The sequence below is a fragment of the Amblyomma americanum genome, chromosome 9 (assembly GCF_052857255.1).
Source record: "Amblyomma americanum isolate KBUSLIRL-KWMA chromosome 9, ASM5285725v1, whole genome shotgun sequence".
Classification (NCBI taxonomy): Eukaryota; Metazoa; Arthropoda; class Arachnida; order Ixodida; family Ixodidae; genus Amblyomma; species Amblyomma americanum.
The window spans coordinates 100,213,793-100,240,342 of record NC_135505.1 but is presented as its reverse complement, the minus strand read 5'-3'; the positions used below and the strand labels follow the sequence as shown (position 1 = coordinate 100,240,342).

Below are 26,550 nucleotides of genomic sequence, written 5' to 3'. Positions count from 1 at the left end.
ATGGCTGCCCATCGCAGCTCATACGCAGAAAAGGACGCCACGTCCTTCTTTGAAACAACCGCCGGCATCGGAGACAGCACGGTTAACGCCACGACCGCCATGACAACCGGCGGCTGGGAGACCAGCCGCACCACCGCGTACGATACTAGGACAGTTGCTGGCGGTACCACCGTGGCAGATACCTCTGGCGTCACCGGTGGGGCCAGCACCCTATACTCGGACGACCTATTCTACATAAGACGTAAGCTTTCACGACGATTTGTTTAGGTTTCGCCCCTTTTCCCAGCCCTCCCAATTCCAAGGCAGAAAGTCCTTGCATGCCCTTCCGGCGTCGGACGGGTAGGCCGAGGCCTGAAAGAACACAGGTAGATGCACTGATGTGGGCTAAGGCAAGGGTTAGTTAGTGTTCTAGTGTTTTACAGCTCTTAATGACTAATTTCAGTTCACTCAGTATCGCGTCGTCGTCGATCTGTTCATCTCGATCGAATAGTACTTGCGACAGAACATTGTGCCCGAGGTGGCCCACCATGTCTGGTTTTTACCCCTCAACAGAGAATATTGGGCAACCAAGGCAGAACTGAAGGCCGCCGCCCTGCGGTGATGAGGAGTGTGATTCCCCTCAGCCATGAATATGACCTATCCTTTTCCACCTAGTCCGGCCTTCAGTGCTTTATCGCTGGCAGTTCAGTGGAACGGGCAACCATGCGTCTCGTAATTGTTGTAATCATCTCGCGAGCTGGCAAGCACTGATTACGCGTTCGTCACTGTGGATATCCCCCCGTCTTTTTTTGTAGCGACCTGGGGTCGTCCCCGGACACAGCTGTTGAGGCGTTTGGTTTGACGCTTTCAAAGCGCCGGCATTCGACAGCTCGCAAATTCTGCTCAGGCCCGTATAGATGGAACTGCTTCCACAGGTGCCCTAGATGCAGCAGCACCGAACAAAATAGCTGCCGTTTCCTTTTCTCCATAGGGATGCCGAGCAGCATGTTTTGGTTCCCGGATTCCCTTTGATAACATGCTCGTGAAATATGAGTTAGGCCACACCTGTGTTTTCGAACAAATGACTGTTGTTGTTATGGCGCGCTTTGGCTAAAGCTTTCTTTGCTGCCTAAAAATTCATCATATCCATAATCCTTTCTGAAGACATATTTCCGAGTGCACATTTCTGAGCGCACATTTCTGAACAGGAAAAAAAGCAAAATCGCTGAGCCCAGCTTGAAAACTCCGAACGCAAAACAAAATGCCGGGCAACTGGAGGATGCTGTGGCAATAAATATTGTAACGAGTGGTCAAAATGCTCTTATAGGCAACGCTGACTTACGTAGAGGCCACACAGCCGTCAAGGTCACTAATAACTCTTCTCTAATACCGTTCTCTGGCATTTGCAGTTTGTTTTTTGTTCCTTATGTGGCAAATTGTGGAGTTCTTGGAGTAGGACTTTGGAGTAAGACTTTGGCCAAATTTTCTTTACAGGCTTATAGCATTATTCAGTGCTGATTAAAGTAACTAAGGAAATATAACCACACTGCAAAGGAACAGAGGACGCAATGCAGAAGAATAAAAATTAGTGGAAGATCAGACATCTGCTGCAACAATTCTGTGAGCGCAGGTCTATCTACCAGCTAAAACTACTTTGAGTGTTTTCGCTTCAATGAACGTTTTTACTATAAGCCAAGACTTTTTACATGCCACAAATTCTTTCTGAAAGGTGGCGGCGGATGGATAGGCGCCCTAGTTAAGCAGGTGGGGTGGTTTGGCAGCAGAATGGTGTGCTTCAGGGGGGCAGCTGGTTTTCCCACAGTGTGTTTCCTTGCAATCTAATATTAATAATTATAATACTGCCTTTATTGGTGTCATTATGGTACATGACACTGAAGGCCGACAGTAAAAGCTGGTGTAAATGACAGCTTGATAGAGTCGCAGTACAAAAAGCACTAGGCGGTGGTAAAGTGACATTGCTTTAAAAAAAGTTGCAATGCTATACAGCATCCAATACACGCCGTAAAGTGGCGTTTCTTTCTTGAAAAACTATGCAATACAATACATACACAGTATACCCTGATTGATCAAATTCCACTTCGAGAGTGGATATAATGCAGAATTAGCCTATTAGAAGGCAGGGAAAATGACTAAACAGATTTACTTAAACAATAAAAGTTACAAGAATGCATACAGTTGTAGTCGAGTCCGGCAAGAAGAACAACCATAGTTACAAGTCAATAGTCCGGTGGAAATAACCGTGGAAATAACCTCAGTACATATACAATTAAAACGGGTGAAGCAAACATCGTCACAAGGAAGAAAGGACTTAAAGGAAAGGGAAGTATGTTGAGAACAAAGCAAACAGTAAAAGTCAAAAAAAATCCAGGGGTGCACTTAAGTCTGCTTAGGTGCAGTGATGCGAATGCATTTCTCTAAACGGCGCGTCCTCCCTCCTCTTGCGCGTCCGCCATCTTGCCTACGTGCCTACGCGCGCTCTATCTGTTGGACCGGCGCCGTACATTGCGAGGGGGGTTTCAGTGTGTGCCGCACGATGGCGCTACGGCCACGCTTGAAGCACGGAGGTTATTTACCGAAACAGCACCATCTGTAATTTAGATGCTCATAATCATGTACGCCTGGGTACGTTGCTCGAAGATACACTTGTGCATTTAGTAGACTCGCCTTAATTCAACTTCGAACGTTGACCCATCATGGCGGAGTCGAAGCGTTCCTGTTTCGTACGCCAGAGGGCCGCGTTCGATTCTTACATACGCCGCCGTTTACTTTTCATTACTTTCATTCAGTTCGTACGGACACGCCCCGTCCACAACTGCCGTCCACTGCGCCCGTCCACATCTTCCGGTGATGTCAGCCATGAGAAACGAAATCGTTACTCATTCGAACAAGTAGTAGAAAGGCGTACTATCGGATTGCGGATCTCACCGTGGCTTCTCTGTTCCTCTCCTGCGTACGCTTGTTAATTGGTGGAAGTAATGCGGAGGGTGAGGTTGGCAGGTGTGATGGCTGATCGTGCTTCGGCAGTAGATCACGTTTTTCAGAGATTTTAGAGTTGCAGTGGCATTGTTGTTACGGCAAATGCAATGAAAATTTTTTGCACGAGCTCGGGTGCAATATACTATGTGTTTCACTGAACACTTTCAAAAATATTCTAAAATAGGCTTTTACTACATAGTATTACCAACGCTGACGGACACCAGAAAACTGGTTAATCGTCTCAACTAGTAAGCTGGGCCATTTATTTTAAATAAATAACTTAACTAATTTCATTTCATTTATTAAGTCATCAAAGGCCCCATTTAAGGGGTATTACATGAGGGGTGGGCGGGGAGTACGGCAGTTATGACAAAAAAAAATGATTTTCGATGGCAGTCTTGAATTGTTGAAGATCTTCAAGGGAAGCGATATGGCCGGGAAGGTCGTTCCAGTCCAGGGCAGTACGGAGGAAAAATGATTTTTGGAACGTTGTGGTATGGGCGCGCTGGGGGTAGACTGCTTTGAGATGGCTGTGACGGGATAAACGATGGGCTGGGCGGATGAGTGCGTTGTTCGGTGGCAAGCTGTGAAAAAATATATGATAAAGAGAAAGGCGAGCTAGTTGACGACGGGATGCCAGGGTACGAAGTTCAAGTAGAGATTTTAGTCCAGTTACACTAGCGCGATATGAGTACTCTGAAAGAATAAATCGCGAAGCGCGATTTTGAATAGATTCCAGTAAATTCGACAGGTTGGTTTGGTGAGGATCGAATATAGAACTGGCGTACTCTAGTTTAGGTCGGACAAGTGATATATAGGCAATTAGTTTGACGGAAGGGGGTGCTAAGGAAAAGTTACGCCGTAAGTAGCCAAGGACGCGATTGGCTGAGTTAGCTATATTAGTAACATGACTGTGCCAGGATAGGTCACTGGAGATATGGACACCTAGGTACTTAATATTGTCGCTTTGAGTTATGGGACAACCGTAAAGGAGGTAGTTGGGAGGTGAGTAGTTACGTCGGCGGTGAAAAGAGACTAAAAAAGTTTTATTGACATTTAGTTTCATGAGCCAGGTATCGCACCACTCTTGCACTTTAACGAGGTCGTTCTGTAGGACGGCAACATCTGATTGGTTATTTATGGAGCGGTAAATCACACAATCGTCGGCAAACAGGCGTATGTTCGATGACATGTTATTTGGCAGGTCATTAATATAAATTAGGAAAAGAAGGGGGCCTAAAACAGTACCTTGAGGAACACCCGACCGGACATGGGAGAGAGCGGATGAATGGGAGTTGGCGACAACAAACTGGAGACGATTGGTTAGAAAACTGCTGATCCAGGTGAGCACACAAGAGTCTAAATTAAGGCATGACAGTTTGAGTAGCAGGCATCTAGTTGCAATCAGAGAGTTGTTGCCGGTCGTTTGTAATAGCCGTATCTTTTTTTAGATTTTCGTAAATGCGATTACCCTTGTGCTGTGGGTCAACAAAATCTGGCTTTTTAGACTAGTCGTGTCCACTGGAGGATTTGCTTTGTCTGCATTTTTGCCTGCATTGTTTCGAAAGCGCAGGTATTTTTGCACAATTCACGGGGCGAGGGTAATCGCGTTTTCGAAATTCTAAAAACGGATATGGCTATTATTAGCGACCGGCCAAAAATCTGTTAATTTCAACTTCGCGCCTAAGTTGGCAGGCCTAATATTAATTCCTGGAGCATGAGCATATCAGGAACACAAAGAGAAACAGGCGGCACTAAAGCAGCTATGAACCAGGATCTCCTCCAGAAAGCAAGGATAAGCCATCCCAGACTTCTGTAGCAACTAGAGGTCAGTGTCACCATCTGTTGGAGTGGCGGTCTCTGTGCTTTTTCCTTGGCACGTACGACAAAGTTGGTGCCACATTCCTGGTTTTGAAAGCCACCGTTATATCTATCACACTTATTAACAATGCGATATAGATTCACATACAGGACCGATAACACGTGCTCCGGGAGAAACAGCCAAGGGCTTCACTTTTATTATCGCGCCAGGTTGTGTTGATTGTGCAATCAGTGGAAAATCAAGAGCACTCAAAAATGGCGACTGCCTTTGCTGTCGTGGAGTGAACCTTAAATATTATGCCATGCTCAGAGCAGACGTCTGGAGGTTATGAGCCGTCCATACCATTATAGTCCGCACCGACTCACTGCTTTTCTGATCCCAGACCAACCTTGAGTGAAACTGGTAGTCATTCGAGAAACGGAGTAATTTTAACAAAATTTGCAGGTTATTGTTTTTCCTCAAGCAATATCCGAGTGGATTCTAAAAGAGTGCGGTTAGAGTGACCAACTGGTTTCCGCTGGCACTCTACGTTTAGTCACAAACTATCTTGTCAAACATCACTTAAACTTTTTTGTTCGGAACGTCCAGTTCTCAGTGAAAGGCAAAACGACTTTGGTCGGAATAAAAGTTGCGTTTATTTAAGATCGTTTTTGCACCTCACACCGGTTGTTGCTGCCGCGTTTATTTCTTCATGAACTCTGAACTCAGTTGGCACAAAATGTCGGCACGAGCAACCAAAATCACTTGAGGCGGATATGGTGTTATGTTCCTTTCAGTTAAATGGTTACGAAAACGTGCGTTATATTTTAAAATTTTTCAGAATATAAGAGTTTTTCCAAAATTTAACACAGCTTTTAGTTCCCCGATGAAATGTTGCCAATAATCGCAGACGATAGCATATTCGACTGCATTCAGTCAACGGCTTGTTTTACAATTTGGCTTGTACATAGCAGCCCACAATGTGGTTATTGTTTGAACTGTTTAGGACTGAGTCGAACTAATGCGCCGGGAAGCATGTAGCGTTACAAAAATTTCTTTAGAGAATCCATAGACTGTCTATAGACATTAGTATGTGAAATCTGTGGACTTTCTGCAGACAAATCTTAAAGATTCTCTACAGACAAAACCCATAGACTAGTCTAGACCATCTAGATTTATGGCCATACACTTTTAGTAGACATTTGTGAATAGACAAATTTTCCTTTCCCTCGTCCTCTTTATCTATCTATCTATCCATCCATCTATCTATCTATCTATCTATCTATCTATCTATCTATCTATCTATCTATCTATCTATCTATCTATCTATCTATCTATCTATCTATCTATCTATCTATCTATCTATCTATCTATCTATCTATCTATCTATCTATCTATCTATCTATCTATCTATCTATCTATCTATCTATCTATCTATCTATCTATCTATCTATCTATCTATCTATCTATCTATCTATCTATCTATCTATCTATCTATCTATCTATCTATCTATCTATCTATCTATCTATCTATCTATCTATCTATCTATCTATCTATCTATCTATCTATCTATCTATCTATCTATCTATCTATCTATCTATCTATCTATCTATCTATCTATCTATCTATCTATCTATCTATCTATCTATCTATCTATCTATCTATCTATCTATCTATCTATCTATCTATCTATCTATCTATCTATCTATCTATCTATCTATCTATCTATCTATCTATCTATCTATCTATCTATCTATCTATCTATCTATCTATCTATCTATCTATCTATCTATCTATCTATCTATCTATCTATCTATCTATCTATCTATCTATCTATCTATCTATCTATCTATCTATCTATCTATCTATCTATCTATCTATCTATCTATCTATCTATCTATCTATCTATCTATCTATCTATCTATCTATCTATCTATCTATCTATCTATCTATCTATCTATCTATCTATCTATCTATCTATCTATCTATCTATCTATCTATCTATCTATCTATCTATCTATCTATCTATCTATCTATCTATCTATCTATCTATCTATCTATCTATCTATCTATCTATCTATCTATCTATCTATCTATCTATCTATCTATCTATCTATCCATCCATCCATCCATCCATCCATCCATCCATATATATATCTATCTATCTATCTATCCATCTATCTATCTATCTATCTATCTATCTATCTATCTATCTATCTATCTATCTATCTATCTATCTATCTATCTATCTATCTATCTATCTATCTATCTATCTATCTATCTATCTATCTATCTATCTATCTATCTATCTATCTATCTATCTATCTATCTATCTATCTATCTGTCTGTCTGTCTGTCTGTCTGTCTGTCTGTCTGTCTGTCTGTCTGTCTGTCTGTCTATCTATCTATCTATCTATCTATCTATCTATCTATCTATCTATCTATCTATCTATCTATCTATCTATCTATCTATCTATCTATCTATCTATCTATCTATCTATCTATCTTGTGAATAGACAGTGTGTAGACAAATGTCTGCTGAAAGACTAATAGACAAAAATCTATGGACATTCTCTAGACAATCTATAGGCTTATGGCCACGCAGTTCCTGAAAATTTCTGTCAGTAGACAGTCTATTGACAAAAGCCTACTGGTCCATTAGACATGTCTACAGACCGTCTATAGACATTCCACACAATTATGACATGGTAATGCTGTAGATACCTCTGTCTACAGTCACCCTGTAGACCTCTGTCTGCAAAACCTTGAGTACACCGCTTTCTACAGACACATTCTACAACTGTTGAAAAGATCACCACACGGTCTTCAAAAATGATGTCACGATCAATGCACTTAAAAATTTAGTTTATTTCTAACCTATCCGGGCTTGAAAGAAGCTGTACATGAACCATAACAATTCAGCTCATCATACAAATAAATGTTGAAAGTAACGGTCGCGCTAGTTTCCTCAAGCATTCCTGTGGCCTGCTGTCTGCAGTCAGTCATCCCGCATGTTGACGAGTATGGCTCAGGGGGAAAATAAAAGGGTAACTGAAAAAAAATATATACTCCATCTCTACACACGTGCTTTACAAAGCAAAACATATCTTGGCTATACCATTCTAGAAAGGTAACTTGATAGCTTTGGTTTGGTTTTATGCTGCTCAAAGACCCGAGATGACTAAAACTGAGGGACATTGTATCGACAACGGTCTACTGAAGGTTTTGTAGACATATATCTATAGGTTGTCTATAGACAAAGGTCTACAGCATTACAATGAAATTTTTGTACGGAATGTCTATAGACAGTTTATAGACTTATATCTCTAGCTTTTCGCCTCCAACAAACCCCGACCGCCGAGGACGAGGTCGAACCTTTGTCTCTCAGGTCATCAGATGATCGCGGTAACCACGGAGTAATTGCGCCGGCTTCTCTGCAGTAAATAAGCACGAAAATTTTTTAATGGTTTTCATAAAACACAAAAAAAGGCCCATAATCCCTGGAGCAAACTCCTTCTGCTCTAAACACTTGCTGTCAATACTCACTCTTGATGGCATTCCTTTTCGGTTGAAACAGAAGACTTTGAAGAATTGTGCCACACATCAGTGTTGACTCACTACGATTTTGAATGTCATCCCATATAATGCACATTTCATGCCCCTCACAAAAGGATTCCAACATAAGATTATTGCAGCATTTATTTTTTTACCTGCTATTAAACAAGCGGTTCAAAATACTCTGTGTGAAGCCAGGCACGTACGCCGATACCCAAACGGGCACAGCCATGCAAAACCCACCAAGCAGTTGTAAACCATTTCACCACAGTTTTGTGCCCATATATTGAAGCAAAAATATGGAATAGCATTGCCATGCATTAGCGCGCACTCTTCGAAACAAACGGGTTGCAGGGTTTCCATGCCGAACGCATTATCGAGAAAAACTTGAGCAGCACATAATGGCTACATCTGCGTCGATTCCAAAGCAGGCGTGAGCTTGCATACGCATTACTGTCAATACCGCCTGAAATTTGCTAAGTAAATTCGTTTGCATAAATAAGCAGCAGATTACAAAGGCGTTTTCGAAATGTAGCAATCTGAACGCATACTCTGCCTCTCGCACAAATGCTGTTAGAGAAATTTGTGCATTCCTGAGCGGGTTTTATGAACTAGCCTTTCGAAGAGAACTCTACGCTATCTTTTATCGAGGCTACCTTTACCCAGCATTCGAAACGAAAGCCCAGGTAAGCGGCTCAGATAACAAAAATGAACGAATCCTTGCATGTGCTACGTAAGAGAAGACGGGATGCAGCGCGTAGGCTTTTCGCGGGGCTTGTACACGTTGACCGTTAGTCGTTGACCGCTCGAGGAACAGCACTCCATGGTCCAGATAGGCGATAACACAAAGATTTAAAAAAAAACGCAATCCACATCAGAACGCGAGTGTGCATTTCGGGCCGCGCCAAGTAAATCTAGCTCACATGGCATTAATGAATAGTTCCGTTTCGACCGTCAATCACGGGCTAACGATATTTGTGGCCATGCATCTAACTTGCTACACAAAGCCAGTAGACAGCTCGCGAGGACCACCTTATCATCACGAGTTTGGCACAGACTAGCTTTCCGCGATTTAGGTGCAGCATAGCGGCGCAGGTATAAAAATATGTTTTTTACTACATTAACACACAAGAACACAAACTCAGCAAAAGTGATAGCCACTCCAAGTGACAAAATTTTGTGCCTTATTGCGCCAGCTAGGGAAAAGAGCATTCGCTGCAAGTGTCTTCGTACGATTCTGCCGCTGCGTGCCATAAACTCAAACATGATGTGGGATGAACATCCAAAAGAATTCAGCGGCAGCTCCAGTATGCCTTCACGTCTCTTCGCGCGTTCCTTGTCATTACGATTGATGACCGGCAGCCTCCGAAGAGCAAACGAGGCACCTGGAAGCCGCTGCACGGGTTGTATCGCCATTTGCCTCATGAACTGTAAGCGGCGCTCTCTCACGGCTCCTTGGTCTAGTGAAATCTTGTCTCTGAAGATGTCACCTTCTTTAGAGTCACGCCGCGAGCGCATGCAAGTTTCCTATCTTAGCCGTGCGCAGGGGTGCTTCGATTCGCAGCGACCCTGAAGGCGAGGACGCAGCGTTTGGAAAAAAGGCTAGCAAATGCGGCAAAATAAAAGTTCAGAGAAGCGAGAAAATAGCCATAGAGCCAACCTGAATTTCTCATCGCCAGACAGAGTTTCAAATTAATAAATTTGGCGAGAAGTGGCCACCAACACAAACCCTGCACGCCGATGACGCCGACACATCCGCGCACAGTTTCTTGCAGCCCTAATAATTTTTCACCATCTCGCAGTATAATAGATAAAATGGGAAGCAAACTAATTTCACTGTCGTATCTTCACCATTCGCACCCTTTACGTGTGTAGCTTGATCTGGTATCTAAGCCAGCAGATAGAAATAGTTTTAGAAACTTAATTCTCCCTCGCGCTTTAAAAACAGCATTGTTATCGAGAGAACAAAAGCGAAACTTCACTACTTTGTCCATATGCATGCCGTCTCCAACCGTATAGTATGTGGCACTCTTTTCGGTTAAATAAAAAGTCGAAAGCGTAGTCTTTTTTTGTGTGTGTATGCATAGAAAACTGGTATGAGCGACATCAGCATGTAATTGGCTTCGAAGCATCAGGTATCTGTAAAGGAACAAAAAAATACTAGCCTTGTGATTGTTGAGTCGCAGCTCTTTTCAATGTGAATCGCACGGCAAAGGCATAAACAGCAGATTCTAATCGAGAGTATTCTCCCGATGTTGCTAAGAGGTGGGCACATCCTGAATTCTGACAATCGTCTTAACCCTTTCATTTTGAGGGAGTTTTAGAGAAATGTTGAATGGCTGATGAAACGTTTCTGAGTCAAGCGCGTTAGGAAGTAAGAATCAAAAGATGGATTGAAATATTCTGGAGCGATTCCTTTGAGGGAGAGCGTGTTGGTTTAATGTAGTAGACTTAGCGGGTTCCCTTACTTCCAGGAATGCCTTTCTTGCTTTCTTTACCTGTTTGAATTAAATATTTATGTTAATTAAAAGTGTTTCACGTCAGACTTTACACAGTTTTTAAAAATAGTTTTTTTTTTCAGTTTAATGAAAGCTCTTTCAGCATAGTATTCTCAGCGATGGAGTGCATACCATTATAGCTAATACGTGCTAAACAGCAGGATGGTTAACTAATATTGCATAGTTAACTTTTTAACTATTACCGCTAGGCTCCTTAATTGTAGAGAGACGTGTAGCTCACTGTAAGCGATGTCCATATCAGTTTTTAGGATTTCGAAAATGCGGTTTGCCTCGCCGCTATGGCCCTACAAACTTTGGGTATTTCTAGAGTTAAATACACTGGAGATGCAAGCTTCTCCAAAGCGCATGTATTTTAGTGCGAAGTAGCCAAATTTGTTGGCCACAGCGCCGAGGGTAACCGCGTTTTCGGAATTCTAAAAAGTGATATGGATATTTCCTACAGTGAGCTACATGCGTTTCAATAATTAAGAAGCATACCAGTAATGGTTAGAAGGTTAAGTATTCAATATTACTTAACATCCTTCTAGTTAGCACGTATTAGTTGTATTCTAGTTAGCACGTATTAGTTGTATTGGAATACACCGCTGACAATGCTATGCCGCATATAGCGATTTTCTAACTCAAAAACCGCGTTTTCAAGAATTGTTTAAAATCTTAAGGGAAACACCCTGTATACGTCACCGTATAACGGAAAGGTACTTTTCAAGGTTTCTGAAAACAATATACAGGAGGGTGTTGCATTCTCCTCGCCCTCGAGGGATCCCCTCGCATGAAGTGCAAAACGAAATTTAAATTGTTGTAGACATAGTCGAAAGGCACTGGATAAATTGTCTACAGAGAAAAAAATTGGGACAGTTAATAAACTTTGGCCCATAGTGTATAGACTGTCTATGGACAAAAAAAGAATACAGACATTAGTTTATAGATAATGTATAGATATAGTGTATAGACAAAAGAAAATTTAACGTGTCATAGACATTAGTCTGTAGATAATTTCTAGACCATTTATAGACCAAAGGAAAAGTAAAGGAGTCTGTAGACTGTTTAGTCTATAGATAGTGTTATAAATTGTCTATGGACAAAAGAATTTCAAGCGACTGTAGACTTCTGTCTATAGACAAAGGAAAATTAAGGCTGTTCTTATCTCCAGTCTGTAGATAGTCTATTGACTGCCTATTAGTAAAAGGAGAATCAATGCTATCATGGACTTTAGTCTACAGAGTCTTAGACCGTATACAAACAAAAGAAATTTATGGCGGTTATTGACTTCAGTCGATAGATAGTTTACAGATCATCGATAGATGGCGGAAAATAAGGCTGTTATAGGTTTCAATCTATAGGCTATAGACCGTTTAGAGACTAAAAGAAAATAAGCCTCTCATATACAGAGACTGGTTATAGAAAAAAGTAAATTAAAGCTGTTGACTTTAGCCTGTAGATAGTCTAAAGGCCGTCTGCAGAAAAAAATTAAGGCTGTTATGGACTTACGCTATAGATAGTCTATAGGTTGTCTATAGACAAAAGAAAATTAAAGCAGTTAGAGATTATTCTCTAGATTGTCTATAAACTGTCTATAGAGGAAACGATGGTGATGGTGGATTTTTATGGCGAAAGGGCTTCTGTGGACAAAGAGTGCCATGGCTCAAGGTATTTTAGATTACTCAAACCCATTTTCCAAGAATTTAACTCAGGATTAGCCGAGCACCATGCCAGGGGAAAACTTGTACCCACTGTATCACTCAGTGTTGCAGGCGCTACCGAGAAAAAGTAACTAAATGCGTTTCTCGTTGCGCTAAAAAAATGAACGCATTACAGCCCTACGTTAGCTACAACAAAGGTAGAGGGTTACCGTTACCGTTACCGAAAAACGTACCGCACGTTACTCTGCCGTTATTCCATGGCAATAAATTTTGTGCGTCTTCAATGCAAGAGCTCACGATAACAATGTTTTAAAGCTCAGATTTCACATAAAACTTCTAGCCCAAACGGCGACTTTAGCGGAAATTCTCATATAACGAGAATACTTTGCACAATAGTGCAGGAGCTTAGCAATGTTATAGTGGCCTAAAGGAGTCCGATACAACTTAAATCTGCCGTGAAGCTTCGCCCACATTCAGCCGCCGCACACAGAATTCCTTCACAACGAAAAAGTATTCCGCTGCTTAAACGTTTCTCGTAACTTAAACAAGAAGTTTATCACAAAAAATAATTATGAGCTTTAGAATTTTGATCTGGTAATTATTTGATACAGCCAAGCACTTCCATTCGGCTACCGGAGTAATACAGGACGCAGCGGACGACGGCCCAGTGTAAGGAACTGCTGTTTTTTTTAAGTTGTATCCTACTTACAACTCTGTGGCCCACGGTGAAGCCATTTTCTGAATGTGACATCATAAACACAAAATGACACTTCATCATCAATTCTAAATTCACGAACAAATCATCGCTTAACTCTAAACAAATTTACAGTAGTCCTGAAAAATGTGACGTTAAATGCTCGGCATGCTTCCACTCTTTAGAGAGTTGTGTGTGTGTCAGTGGTTTGCGAAGGGGAGGTAGGCGAAGGCAAGTGTGTGAATGCGTGTTTGTGCACGAGATTAGTGCATTATGGGTGTTCTTTTTCTTTTAGTTGGGTGCATCGTCAAGGGCATGTGTTTTCTGGCATGCATGCGAGCCGCAACAAGGGTCGTCGAGAGCACCTCTACATTTTCTTTATTTACAACACCACTTTAGGTGCTCTGCGCTTTCTTTTCCTCTAAAAACAGGAGCATACGGGGGAGGGACAATTTGAAAAAAAAGTAACTAGTAACGGGACAATTCAGGTTAGCGAAAAATGTTAACTGAAGTACGTTATCCGTTACAGTACAGAAATGGTAACGAGTACGTTGCAAAGTTACCGAAAAAATCAATGCGTTATCGGTAACGCCGTTACTTGCAACGGGTTGCCGCCAACACACAGGGGTTATCGACTTGAGCATATAAATAGCCTAAAGTCATTCTATAGAAAATAGGCAATTAATGCTCTCATAGATTTAGTTGATAGTCTATGGACTCTATGGGCAAAATAAAAAGCCTAGAGACTAGATATAGTGTATAAAAGTTTATTGAAAACACATATACCACTTTAATGAGGATATCGAAATTTATTCGCTATGTAACATGATGCCGTGCGCCAGGGATGTGCATTAAAAATAAACGTTGAGCCACGTGGCAATACTTGCCAGTTTTGCTTTCGAGATTAAAAAGTTTGGGGAAACAAGCGATAGTTTTTTTGCATAGTTCTTCACTGATGAAATTTAACCGCGTCGAAGGTTTCCACTGCTGAGCTGGAGGCCGTGGGATCGAACCTTGGCCAGCAAGCTTCAGTTAGATGCAGAACAAACTCGAACACGTTCGTCTGGTATGCATGAGCAGAACACGCGAAAATGGTTTAAAGTAATCTGTCGCGCACCAATATGCCATTTGTCATAGCCTATATGCAGCTTCGGACATGTCAGCCAGACATTGCTATTCCTATCATGCAGTGTTTTTTTTAGCGCATGCCTGATCGTAACGCGTTCAAAATTTTCACCGTGTTTTTTACTAGTTTTATTTGGTGCTCATGGAAGTTTAGATGATCAAACTCTTCGTCCTGCTTGTGACTTTTCTTTCTGATTTGCGTTTGCTCGCAGTGTCCACAGAGGACGACGAACGGAGCAACTGGGGTGCCTGCTGCCTCCGCCTGCTGTGCACTGTTCTACTGCTGCTGCTCCTACTCTTCCTGGTCGTCACAAGTATCGTGGGAGGAGCGATGCTGGGGAAACGCACCGGTAACGCCACCACTCTTCTGCCGGACCTCGGGAACTTGGGACCGCCGGCAACCGTCACCTTACAACCTGAAACCACGACGAAAAGCGACCGCGACGACGACAGAGATATTTCCACCACACAGACCTCTTCCGGTGGTCCCGGTGACGTCAGTTCCACTGCCACAACCCGCAGTACCACCAGCACAACTATGACAGCGACCACTACAACTACGCCGACATCCACAACCACGACGACTGCCATGACAACATCCACCACAACCAGCACTGCGACCACTACAACTACAAGCGCCACGACGACGACCACAACCACTGCCACGACTACCACGACAACTACCACTACTTCTACATCTACAACAACCACCACTACAACTACATCTACTACAACCACCACTACAACTACGACTACGACATCTACAACTACTACCACCACGACTACCACAACGACCACGACAACTACTACTACAAGCACGACTACTACGACTACTACTACTACAACCACTACTACGACTACAACCACGACTACTACAACGACAACTACAACTACTACCACAACTACAACCACGACCACGACTACAACGACAACTACCACGACGACTACTACTACTACAACCACGACCACGACTACTACTACTACTACAACCACCACCACTACTACGACTACAACGACTACAACCACAACCACCACGACTACTACGACTACGACTACTACCACCACAACTACAACAACGACCACCACCACTACTACCACAACCTCAACGACGACTACAACAACCACCACTACAACCACCACAACTACCACAACGACTACAACTACTACAACCACAACTACAACCACGACTACAACCACTACTACAACAACGACCACGACAACGACTACTACAACTTCGACAACAACCACTAGAAAACCAACGAAGAAAGGGCCAAAACAAGTGAGTACGAGCGATGACTCCAAAGTTGAGCTTTTTCACTGTTGCCTAATCGCCGAGTGTTGTTCATAAGCAGAGGAAGCCAGTCGAAACTATAACGAAGTTGATGCTGTTGAGAATTTAGAAAAATTTCAGCTGGGGCTACATGCTGCATAGCAGTTCAGGCAGGAAACAACAACGCCTATAAAGTCCAGCACAACGGGGAAACGACGCTGGACAAGCGCTAACTTCATTTAACTTTATTTGCGGAGGAGAGAGCAAATGTTAGGAAAGCCAAGGTATGAGCCGCCGTAAGACCTTACACAATCAACAAAGCCGTTGAAGATACGACATCTCGGTCCTAAAGAGAGTTGCATGGGTATCACTGACACGATTTTTCTTATGCTGGAAAGCTTCCGAAACCTCCCGTGCCTTAGTATCTTTGCTCCGGCCCAGAATATGTCAAAAAACCATGGATCATACTTCCTGCAGTGAAGTTGAAAAGTTTATTCCACCATATTTACAATATTCCTTCGAGGAGCTGCGACAGGAGGCAGGGAAAGCATGCCTCCTGATGAAGCCTACACCTGGCTTACACATCAGGATAGTGCTGAGTTAGCGGCAAATCATATGTACAAAAATCACGTTACAACAAAACAACATACTTCAGGGTAGGAAAAGTAATAACCGAGGCAAAAGAGAGACATTCCTGAAATCTAAAAAAAAGCAGAAACATGACACTGTTATGTCCAAACCGGTTTTTTGCTAACTAGCAAAATGAAAAACATTTCCAATTGAAAATTGAAAATTGAAAACAGGCACTCGAGTATAAGCAGGCAACAGAAAAATTCACAACATTCAGAAAGAAACAGAGCCAACAGAACTAAAAAAAATCGCAGAACTACAAAACAATAAAGAACAACTTCAATTTCTTCTTAAATGCAATAGTGCTCGTAGCTTCTTGAGCTATTTCCGCTGAAGATGGGTGCGCATTACAGAAGGCTGCAATTTTATTAATCATGCTTTGTGCTCCATAATTTGTTTTGAACCTTGTATTAGATAGGGAAAGGACGCGCAATTCATATTTTATGTGTATGGAAAGATACATATTCCGGAAAGAAGTGAAATCTTCCTTAAGCCTATGAAGCATTTGAATCGCTAAGCTAAATTTTTAATGCTCAAGGAAACTGGGCTTGACATGTTTTAGAAATTTGTTTCATCAGTTTGGGTTGTACATAACGCACGTAGGGCTCTTTTCTGGTGAGAAGATAATTTATGCGAATCTGTTCCATTCCAGGAACCTTATACTAGACTGCTAAATACTAGATTAGAGTGAACCAGAGTAAAATTCATTGTCTTTTAACCTGCTGTGTCAGAAGGTGCCCTATTAGACGAATCACAGTTAAACATCTGGCTATTTTCGATCTGATGTTATATGCGTGATCGGTCCAACCTAGATACTGCCGAAATACACGAAAAGAACCCCAACGCTAGCACTTGCTAAATTCTTTTTATTAAACTGAAGTGAGATATGGTGGTCTATTGGGTTATTTTTTGGATAGAAAAACATGAATATCACATTTTGAACATTGAATTCAAGTTGAATAAAAGAGAACTATATCATTACATCTTTCAGCCAGACATTTGATCGGTGTTCAAGTGTATGTAGGGTAGTTTCTGAAAAGAAGACATTTGTGTAATCGGCATAAAACACAATATTGGCAATTAGTGGAATGTTAACAATATCATTGATATATACAGAGAACAAAAGGGATTCTAGAAGAGAAGCTTGGGGATGCCAAAATTTATTAAATCAAATTCAGATTTCACATCCTTGTTCACTTTGTGACTACACACAACGTTTGGTTCCACTCAGCATGTGAACCCCGAAAAGAGGAGGTTGTACATCCGACGAATTAGCTAAGCTGGTAGAGCATCGGACGTTAACATCGGAGGTCATGGGATCAGACCTCATCGGTGGCTTATCATTGCATTCATTCTGCCATCTCATGAATATCCTTTAAGCAAAAATGCAATTAGACAATTAATCTCCCATTGACCAACATCACAAAATGAAAAAAATTAAAATATTCAGTTGTGCTCCATGGACATGGAGGCTCCTGGCTTCCTCCATATGCATGGTATAACGAGCCTCTGATTTTAATATATAAATATATGTACGTGTATACATAAAATATTATTTTCATGTGAGAATAATTGTGACCATTTGCAGCGTAAGTACCTATCTAGAAGTAATAAAATAGCGCATGGTCAGGTCAAGCGGTCCAAGAGGCCGCTTTTACTACGGACACCCTGTCACCATGTATATTGTGGTGGTAAATAAATGAAATAAAAAAAACATTTCCATGCTCCCACTTCAGCGTTGAGAAGAGGCGCCCAAATCCCAACGCATTATGAGAACACAGCCACGGAAAGCGATTGCGATCGTTGCAAATATACTGCCTTATGTGACGCAGTAAATGTATCAAAGAGAGAACAGCTATCTTTGCATGTTGCTCACAAGTTTTTGGAATATAAACATCAGCCACACCATCAGCGTCATGCCTAGAAGTTTCGCCTCAAGCATCCCAGCCTAAAAGGCGCAGTTGTGCATCACGTGCATAATATTAAGAAGAGATTATGTGAAACAACGCGCGGCTAAAGAATGTAAATTTGCAAGTTAAATGGGCTCACTGAATACGTTAAATGTTTTACTTTCATTCGCGTGAGCCAAAAAGGTGACAGCGGCAGTTATCTGATCAAATTGAGTTCGTCTCACCGCATGGCTAGCCGTGAAAACTGTTGTCACGTTTCGCTTATCTCTTCCTTTTAAAACGCTCAGAGGGCGTTTCCGCAGAAAAAACCTTTGAAGAAGATGCACCAGGAAAAATACACTGCTTTATTCTCTGTAAGGCAGCTCTGGGCAACAGCTGTGCCCGCTCCAGCATTTCATGTGTTACGAACTATAACACGGTAAGAGTGACAAATTCCGGGCTTCGTTAGGGGGCGCTAAAGCAAACTTCATGGTACTCTCCACTTAAGAAGTACCGTATACTGGTCTTGTCTCTCTCTCTTATGTTTGGTCACTTGTAATTATGTGCTCATTTCTGAAAAATTCGAACATAAACCTGGAAATTTGTTCGCATCTCGGCTTGTAATCATGACATCGCGGATTACGTCTAGAGCGTTATTGGTTGTCTAATTCTTGTTTGTCGTTTTGCGCGCGTATGGTCGTACTTCGAATCTCTTCGAACAAATATGTTCGTTGAACTGATGCTGGTTTGTCAAATCGGCTGGGGGTGGAGACAGCTCTGAGGTTTAGTTTTATCCTTGTTATAAAGCGTACCATTTCAGTGGAAACAGCGACGTTTTCGTAGAGAGCAGTAATCGATCGATATAAATAGAACATTTCTGGGACATTTAAGGTATTCATGTAAGTGTACGACGCGATGGCGTTAATGCGTCCCATCAGAGACTCGAGTTGACCTCATTCTTATGTTTGATATCGTGATCTACTAATGCTCCCAAATTACGACACTACAACGTCAGGTTGCACAAGACAGTCGTTCCCGTGCACCGACCCCTCACCGAGATTCGCTTTGCCACTCTCTTAATTAGTACCTCTGTAAACACACACATGATTAGCGTATAGTCGCAAGCTACCACATTATCAGAAAGCCCACGCATGTATACGTACAAAATCCCGGTTTAACCAGCCACACTACCATGCCGGCGTCGCCTATAGCGTGTGTGTCGCGCTATCTGAGTGTAAGGGGTTTCATTCCCCCCTAATTGGGCCAATTTTTTCAGTACATAACTTATTTGTTGTCTTACATGTGTCAATACCTGTTTAGTGATGTTTCGATTCTGTAATCGCGACTTATGCATTGTTTTAATCACTTTGGCACCTTTTCGATCGACCAGGAATTTCACGACACAACAACGCCAGGCGTCGGCGGCGGCACGCCGCATTTTCCGCTGAACAGAAGCCTTAATATTATCGCTTTAAAAATAATCAAGCCAGCTAAAACTTAGCTTCGGTGTCTAAGAAGCCGGCCGCTTCTAGAAAGAAAATGGCACTTACTCCGAAATGGCCATCAAAAGATAGACCTCTCAAATACTCTGATGGAGGGAAAGTGTAAGCACTGATGACATCTCGCAGTACCACGGCGTTCTCTTGAAGACCGGCGCGAGGAAAAGCTCAACGCGAAAGTTTTGAGAACGCTGAGTTCAAAAGCCTCAGGACAGCATGCTCGTCGGCGATGAAAGCCAAGGAGATCCTGCGGGTCACATTTAGGCTTTCCTCGTGAACGACTCATTGAAAACCGCATGTATGAAGAGTGTATGTCGCGAATCCAGGAATGCATTGTGCACGTTTTCTGCGCCACATTCGCAATACCTGCGCACAACGTAACCGTGGCGTCTTAGAAAATCCGCGTGTATTCTGACTTGTGGATGTTCTTGCTAGCATCGCGGAGATTACAGAGCGCTACAAGGATCGAAGGAGTCCTTTGCCCTTTTAACCGCCAAATTGGTTCCCGATAGTCGTTCCAAATTGCCAATTCTTTAAGCACTCGTAATGGTGTACAAAAAAAAATATCGCTCTCAAAATGTAATACATTATTTGTTTGTGGTTAGAATTAAAACAATAATTTTATAGAGAGAAAGCTGCTCTTAAAGGCAGCTTTGCTTTCAGTTCGTGCAATAGTAGTAGGTTACAACGCACATAACTGCGTCTTACTTATAGGATCCGGTACGTTGTAACCCAATGCAAAATTTATCAACGTTGCTTTGTTCTAACACGAACAAGGTTTCATAATTAGTACTTAACGTGCACTATCCATTGCGCCAACGTCCCCGTCGTCGCCCTCGTCTTCATCTGTAACGGTCTACCGCCATTACGAAGCCACTGTTGTAAGGCTTAAAACAAGCGCTAAAGTTTCGAAATGCTATTTCTATCGTGAAAGGTTTTTGATAGTTGGAGCAGCGCAACATCGGGCCGGACAAGTATAAATCATCACTGATAATATTAGTAAAGTCGCCCATGATGACTGCAGCTCGGGGTTGGTGGTTAAAGGGTTAATAAACGCTTACGACCTTATCAGTTTTCCATACTGCTACAAAGAAAAGCTCTACAGCTTTCCCAGAAACTTCGTAGTTAAACAAAAATTCGTGTGGCTGCGCTGGGGTGGATGACAATGAGTAATTAGTCCCTTATTACAGATCTTCTCCACCTTGGGGGTTGCCCTAAACATTTGACCAACACCGTTCGACTTCTAGTTATTGATCCATTCGCTCTCGTCCTACCATAAGCTTGCCGCCCCGGTTAGCTCAGTTGGTAGGGCGACTGCTCCGGTGTAGCGGTGGTCCCGGGCTCGAGCCCCGTACCAGGACGAATTTTTCTTTCACCACGAAGTTTCTGAGAGAGCCGTATAGCTTTCCTTTGTAGCCAGAAGGCTGAGCTCGGGTGGATGTCAATGAGTAACTACTCCCTTATTACGAACCACGTCGTGCTCAGCGCAGCTGGCACTGCGAGGACTATCTGCTCCAGTGCAGTTCGACTGTGCTCGAGTCGAGACTGCAACGAAGCAACACCTTTTAATTTCTCCGCAGTGTTCTCCGGTCGACACGTACCTCTACTACTGCGAGAAGAGCAAGTTCGGGTACTACTACGAGGCCTACACGAAAAGATGCGTGTCGACTACAGACTACCTGCACTACATCTGCCACTGCAATGGCAACCGGTTCAAATACCTGCACGAATGCGAGCAATATTGCATAAAAAGGCCAAAGGATTTTAAATGCTTCCAACCTAAGTACTTCGCACCCTGTAATGAGACTAAACTCGAACCCGACTTTTGGTTCCTAAACACAAAGAGGTAAGTGTCCAGCCTGAACTACGATTTCTTCGCCTTAAGCTACAGTATAAAGCATCATAGGAAGGCACAACCTAAGGCAAAGCGGACAGGTACACCGACTTGAGTGATGTCAAGTTCTTCGTGTTTTCTTGGTGCCGTGCCTATGTAGCACATTCGCATGCGTCCGTAGCGAGGCGTCCAATAAGTGATCCTGACGAGAATTTCCCTAATTCATTTATTTCATTTATTTCATCCTTAAAGGCCCGAAGGCATTACATACGGAGGGGCTTCCAATTGGTTTGTGTAAATGCACTCATGATGAAAACATAGGCACAATGAACTTAACACTGGAACTGTAAACACTAAAAAAAAACCCACTAAAATAGGATCAAGTGGTTACAAAATGGTAAGCAAAAAAAGAAAAAGAAAAAAGCACAAAAATACAGGGAAGAAATGCAAGAAAAAGTACAGGGCAACTACAAGTTCACGTGTTCTGAAAATGACTAGTCAGTTTCGGGCGAAATGTTTTGCGATCGTTGCATGAAACTATGTCGTTTGACAGGGCATTCCAATGGGTTATTGCGTCAGGAAAAAAAAATGCTCATTGCTAAAGTACGGCTCTTGATGCTGGAAATGGGGTGGCTGTGGCTGAGGCGACTGGAAGTTCGGATTGGTGGTTTCAGCAGGGGGTGCTTTGACGTCGGATGGTAAAAAAAGCTGTGTAGTAGGCAAAGGCGTGAAATAATGCGGCGTGACTCAAGTGTGGGGAGGGAGATAGAACGTTTGAGTGCAGTGATAATTTCTTTAGTGTATTAGAGGTGATAAAAAGGGTCGCGCGGTTTTGGAAAGCCTCAACTTCGGCGGTGAGGTAAGCTTGAGAGGGATGCCAGATGGATGATGCAAATTCAAGTTTTGGACGAACAAATGTTAGGTAAGCAAGTTTTTTTACTTCGGGAGTTGCTAACTTGAGGTTACGTCGTAGATAACCTAAGACACGGGAGGCATCCGAACATATTCTTTGGACATGGTTTACCCAAGATAGTGAAGATGTCAGATGCAATCCAAGATACTTATATGACGTTGTTGGGACAATCGTGACTGAGTTAATATTGTACGAATGATGAATAACTGCGCGTTTGCGAGAGAACAACAACAGTTGGAATTTATCGAGGTTTAAAGGCATCAGCCATGTGTCGCACCACAAGTATTGAACTTCGCTGATTGCCAGTCTAGTATCGGTAGCAATGAAGGTGTCTATCATTGCAGCTCGGATAGACTTAGATGCACGGACTGTTGCCGGCAACACCTGCTACAGAGAAGGGTGGCAAGGCAGCCGCTTCTATCGCGATGTCTAAGTGTGATCGTTTTTTAAGTGTGATCGTTCTAGCGCGTGGCTGTTCTGCTTGGACACGCCGCGGTGGTTCAGTGGTTAGGGCACACGGCTACTGATCAGGAGTTCTCGGGTTCGAACCCGACGGCAGCGGCCGCGTTTCGATGGAGGCCAAACGCAGCTCCCGTGTGCTGTGCGATGCCAGTGCACGTTAAAGATCCCCAGGTGGTCGAAATTATTCCGGAGCCCTCCACTACGGCATCTTTCTTTTTTATTCTTTCACTCCCTCCTTTATTCCTTCCCTTACGGCGCGGTTCAGGTGTCCGCCAAGATGTAAGACCGATACTGCGGCATTTCTTTTCCCCCAAAACTATTTTCATTTTTCATTTTCCTGCTTGGCGATGGCGACGAAGGAGCAGCGAGCCACGCATGCTGCATGGGATATATGGTGTGGTATATTAACATTTATCCATAGCTTGTAAAGAACTTTTTGCGAATAAGATTATTCTCTAATCGTGATGTTCGTCTAGGTGCATCCCTTTTTCTTCCTGAAGTCTTGTTCAGTACAACGAGTGTGCAAAGAAATCATCTTTTGCTTACTCACGTGAAAGAGCGAAATGCAGTGTATTTAGGGAGAGGTATACAATCTCCGAACATTCGTGTCTCGGTGGTGCGGCGAAAATTAAGTAGGGCTGATCGTTACATTTCACCCCTGCATTGGCTGTTGGTGTTGCAGAACCATGTGCCAGCGGTGGGGATACAAGGAGGGCAAATGCCCCACCAACCCAGAAGGGCACACACAGTACTACACTTACGACAGCTGCCAGAAAAACTGCGTAAATAAGAAGAACCCTCCGCCTGGCTGCATACATGAACACAAGGGTGGTATCTGCAACCACACCCTCATGAACGAACCCTACTTTATGTACGTGCACTCGGATGGAATAAGACGATGCCACCAGGTGACGTACGAGACGATGAAGGACCACCATTGCGTCGACGAAGACAAAAGGTGTGTTTACGTCACTACCACACACAGTTCACCACAATAATTTCACTTGTTTTTTGTTTGTTTTCAATTTTGATGCCACATCATTCCCTCCTATTGCAAGGCTAATAACTCGAGAACACGAGATCCGATGCCGCTCAAATTGTTCCTTATCGCAGGAAGACCGGCAATTTTATGTCGGCGTGGATAAGTGGTTTTCGTACACTATTTTAAATATTTTCTTTTCTTGCCGCATGTAATAGAGTACCTAGGAGAGTTCACTTTTAAGCGATAAAAAATAGTTGATTAAAATATTTTAGTACGAGAAGAGGATGACAGCTTGAGCGCCCTGCTTGCACTATCGCTCCGTGTTGAAATGATTGGTGCGAAATTGAAAAATACTCCCTCATGCGACTGATTAAAAAAATTATTTCATAAACTGTAATCGTCTTTTCGCACAATATTGGTGCTATTTGACCAAAAGAGGCACAGATAGCTAAAATGGGGGAAGGTTGCTTCATCGAGAACGTTTTGAATAGGTGCGGCAAGCAGAGTTAAGCGGGTCACCCATGCAGAAACACCTGGGAAAAACTTGAAATCAAAGAAATATTTTAAGCCAAGAAAACATTCTTCTATCCCCATGCTTCTGACCTTCACGGCACACATTTTAAGGCGCCTGTACTAGTTGGCACACAGGGTCACTTTTATGAATTTCTTTTTGAAAACCTCAATTCATTTTTTTTCTGCCCATCGTCTTGCTTATTCGCCAGTGAAAGGGCTTATGATGCAGTAACGATTCGTTAGCTTTAGATTTTGTTGCCATGAGTGCCTTTTATTATACACTTATAATATCTGGCCTAATATTCTTACCTTGTAACATTTTATATATATTACAATTTATTATTCATCATAATAATTAGTCATTTTTTAGGGAGAGTGCATCCGCGGCATCTATCCTCCGGTCTGTCCATCGTCTCCTTTAGAAGTGGATTCTCCTTCCTTCTACTTGGCAGGTGCCAACACCGCCAACTGGCTGGAAGGTGGCTCTTCCTACCGGTCAGTTAATAAGCTGTGTAAGGTGAATCGTACCTTCTAGCCTGTGCAGGTAGATAGGGTACACCACACTACGCCGTACAATTGATACGTTTTCTTAACGGTTCGCATTCTAAAGGTAGCAGAATAAAAAAATAACTAAAAAAATTTCGCCCCACTGGCCCAAAACAACCTACGTGATTATCGTGCGAAACTGAATGGCAGTGTATTGTAAAGCTGCTTTGACGATTCTGCAGTTCCGGAAAACGGACGCGTGGTGTCGCTGCCTGCATTGAATTCCGGGACCTTTTTTGCGGAAAAACGCTTACTTTGTCATGTACTTCTCATTAGAACGTGCCCATCTTCGTGCCCTTCATTGTTTATTTTATCACCGACCTAATGCAGGTTCGACACGCTGGAGGAGTGCAATAAGGTGTGCAAAAATCTTCTGCCCGGCAAGAGACGCAAAAGGTGGACAAACTTCCTGAAGGCAGCTGGAATTAGGCCAACCCAAAGACCAGAATGCCCAGCCAAAGAAGAATACAGGTGTCGTACGCGGGGACTGAAAGAAATCATCAAAGATGTAACGTACGCACCGGGATGTCCACGTCCCGACTATTAGCAACAGCGCTGTCACAACGTTACAAGTGCGTCATTCTGACAAGAGAAGACGTCGACGCGCACCGTACTCTTGTCATTATGGACTCGTGCGCTTTTTAAGGGTCAGGTTTAATTGTAGTTTCACGCATTGTAATCAAGGTCGAAGACACGTCGATCGTCGAAGGCACTGTTTAGCCGCGAAACCCTAACTTAGCAAGACTGATTTGAGCTAGTTGGTTGCCAGGACTGGCGTCAGTCCTGTCTTATGTGTGCGCTGTCTCTGTCTTTTAGCGCCTGTACGCTTTTTGCGTAAACCCTAACTTAAGCTGCAGTTGCGGCTCACTTTGGGAGATTCAGGAGGGATTCGAATGATTGAATGCATATTTGCTTGAATGCTTGAATGCATACGCATATAATAATTTTTACCTCTTCAGTTCGTCAAAAAAATCATTGCGTGCTATCTAATTTGATGTGCAGAATATTTTTATTCTTTTTCTTTGCTATCGATTTGTGTTTATCCAGTGTGATTGTCGATTTAATATTGCATATTGCTGTTTCACTTTATTTTGTATTCATTTTTGTATGCCTGTTGATACGTTTACCAATTGCCTTTGTTTTATAACCCTTGCTGTCAAGTCGCTGTGAAGAGAAAGGGAGCTGCGGCTTTGTCAAGCTGTATCTTACAGCTTTTTCTGCGCCTCGGCTGTCTGTATACCTTTTCAAGGCAGGAATAAATTTGATTCGATTTAACAACCAACGCTGATAAGAGCGAGAAGGCGAATGGTTACTGAAACGTGCGTCGCCATCACGTCTTCTTGTATTGTCGTGCATGCATTATTGGGCATACTGATATTCCGTGCCCATGGGTCGCCTCATGTTTTGTGGAGCTGAAGCGTGTGAACTCTGATCTCTACAGTTTTCTTAGTCGTTATTAATATTCTCCCGTGTTTTGCATGCTGCTGCTTGTAAATCCGGACTGTCATGAATTCAGAACACGATAATCGCAGGTAACCGGAACACGCTAGAATACACTGACATGGATCTTTCCTTGCCCGCCTTGATGGGTAAGCGGCTTCGTCTTTCAGCTACTGGAGATTATGTCGCAGAATTGGAGTCTCTCTGCGGGAGCAGCATTTTAGTGGAGCCGAATTTCACGCTCCTATGCACTGCATTACG

At 42.7% G+C, this 26,550-nt stretch overlaps 2 protein-coding genes across 2 annotated transcripts; both read left to right on the top strand.

Annotated features, from left to right (window-relative positions):
• LOC144103538 (uncharacterized) lies at positions 1 to 21,264 on the top strand. The gene is made up of 4 exons (XM_077636233.1): positions 1 to 241; positions 14,524 to 14,714; positions 14,813 to 15,590; positions 21,180 to 21,264. The coding sequence occupies exons 1-3, from the start codon at positions 1 to 3 to the stop codon at positions 15,560 to 15,562; spliced, it is 1,182 nt and encodes a 393-aa protein (XP_077492359.1). The 3' UTR covers positions 15,563 to 15,590; positions 21,180 to 21,264.
• LOC144103537 (papilin-like) lies at positions 19,829 to 25,513 on the top strand. The gene is made up of 4 exons (XM_077636232.1): positions 19,829 to 19,852; positions 21,180 to 21,445; positions 23,491 to 23,766; positions 25,180 to 25,513. The coding sequence occupies exons 1-4, from the start codon at positions 19,829 to 19,831 to the stop codon at positions 25,394 to 25,396; spliced, it is 783 nt and encodes a 260-aa protein (XP_077492358.1). The 3' UTR covers positions 25,397 to 25,513.
• The last annotated feature ends 1,037 nt before the right edge of the window (positions 25,514 to 26,550 follow it).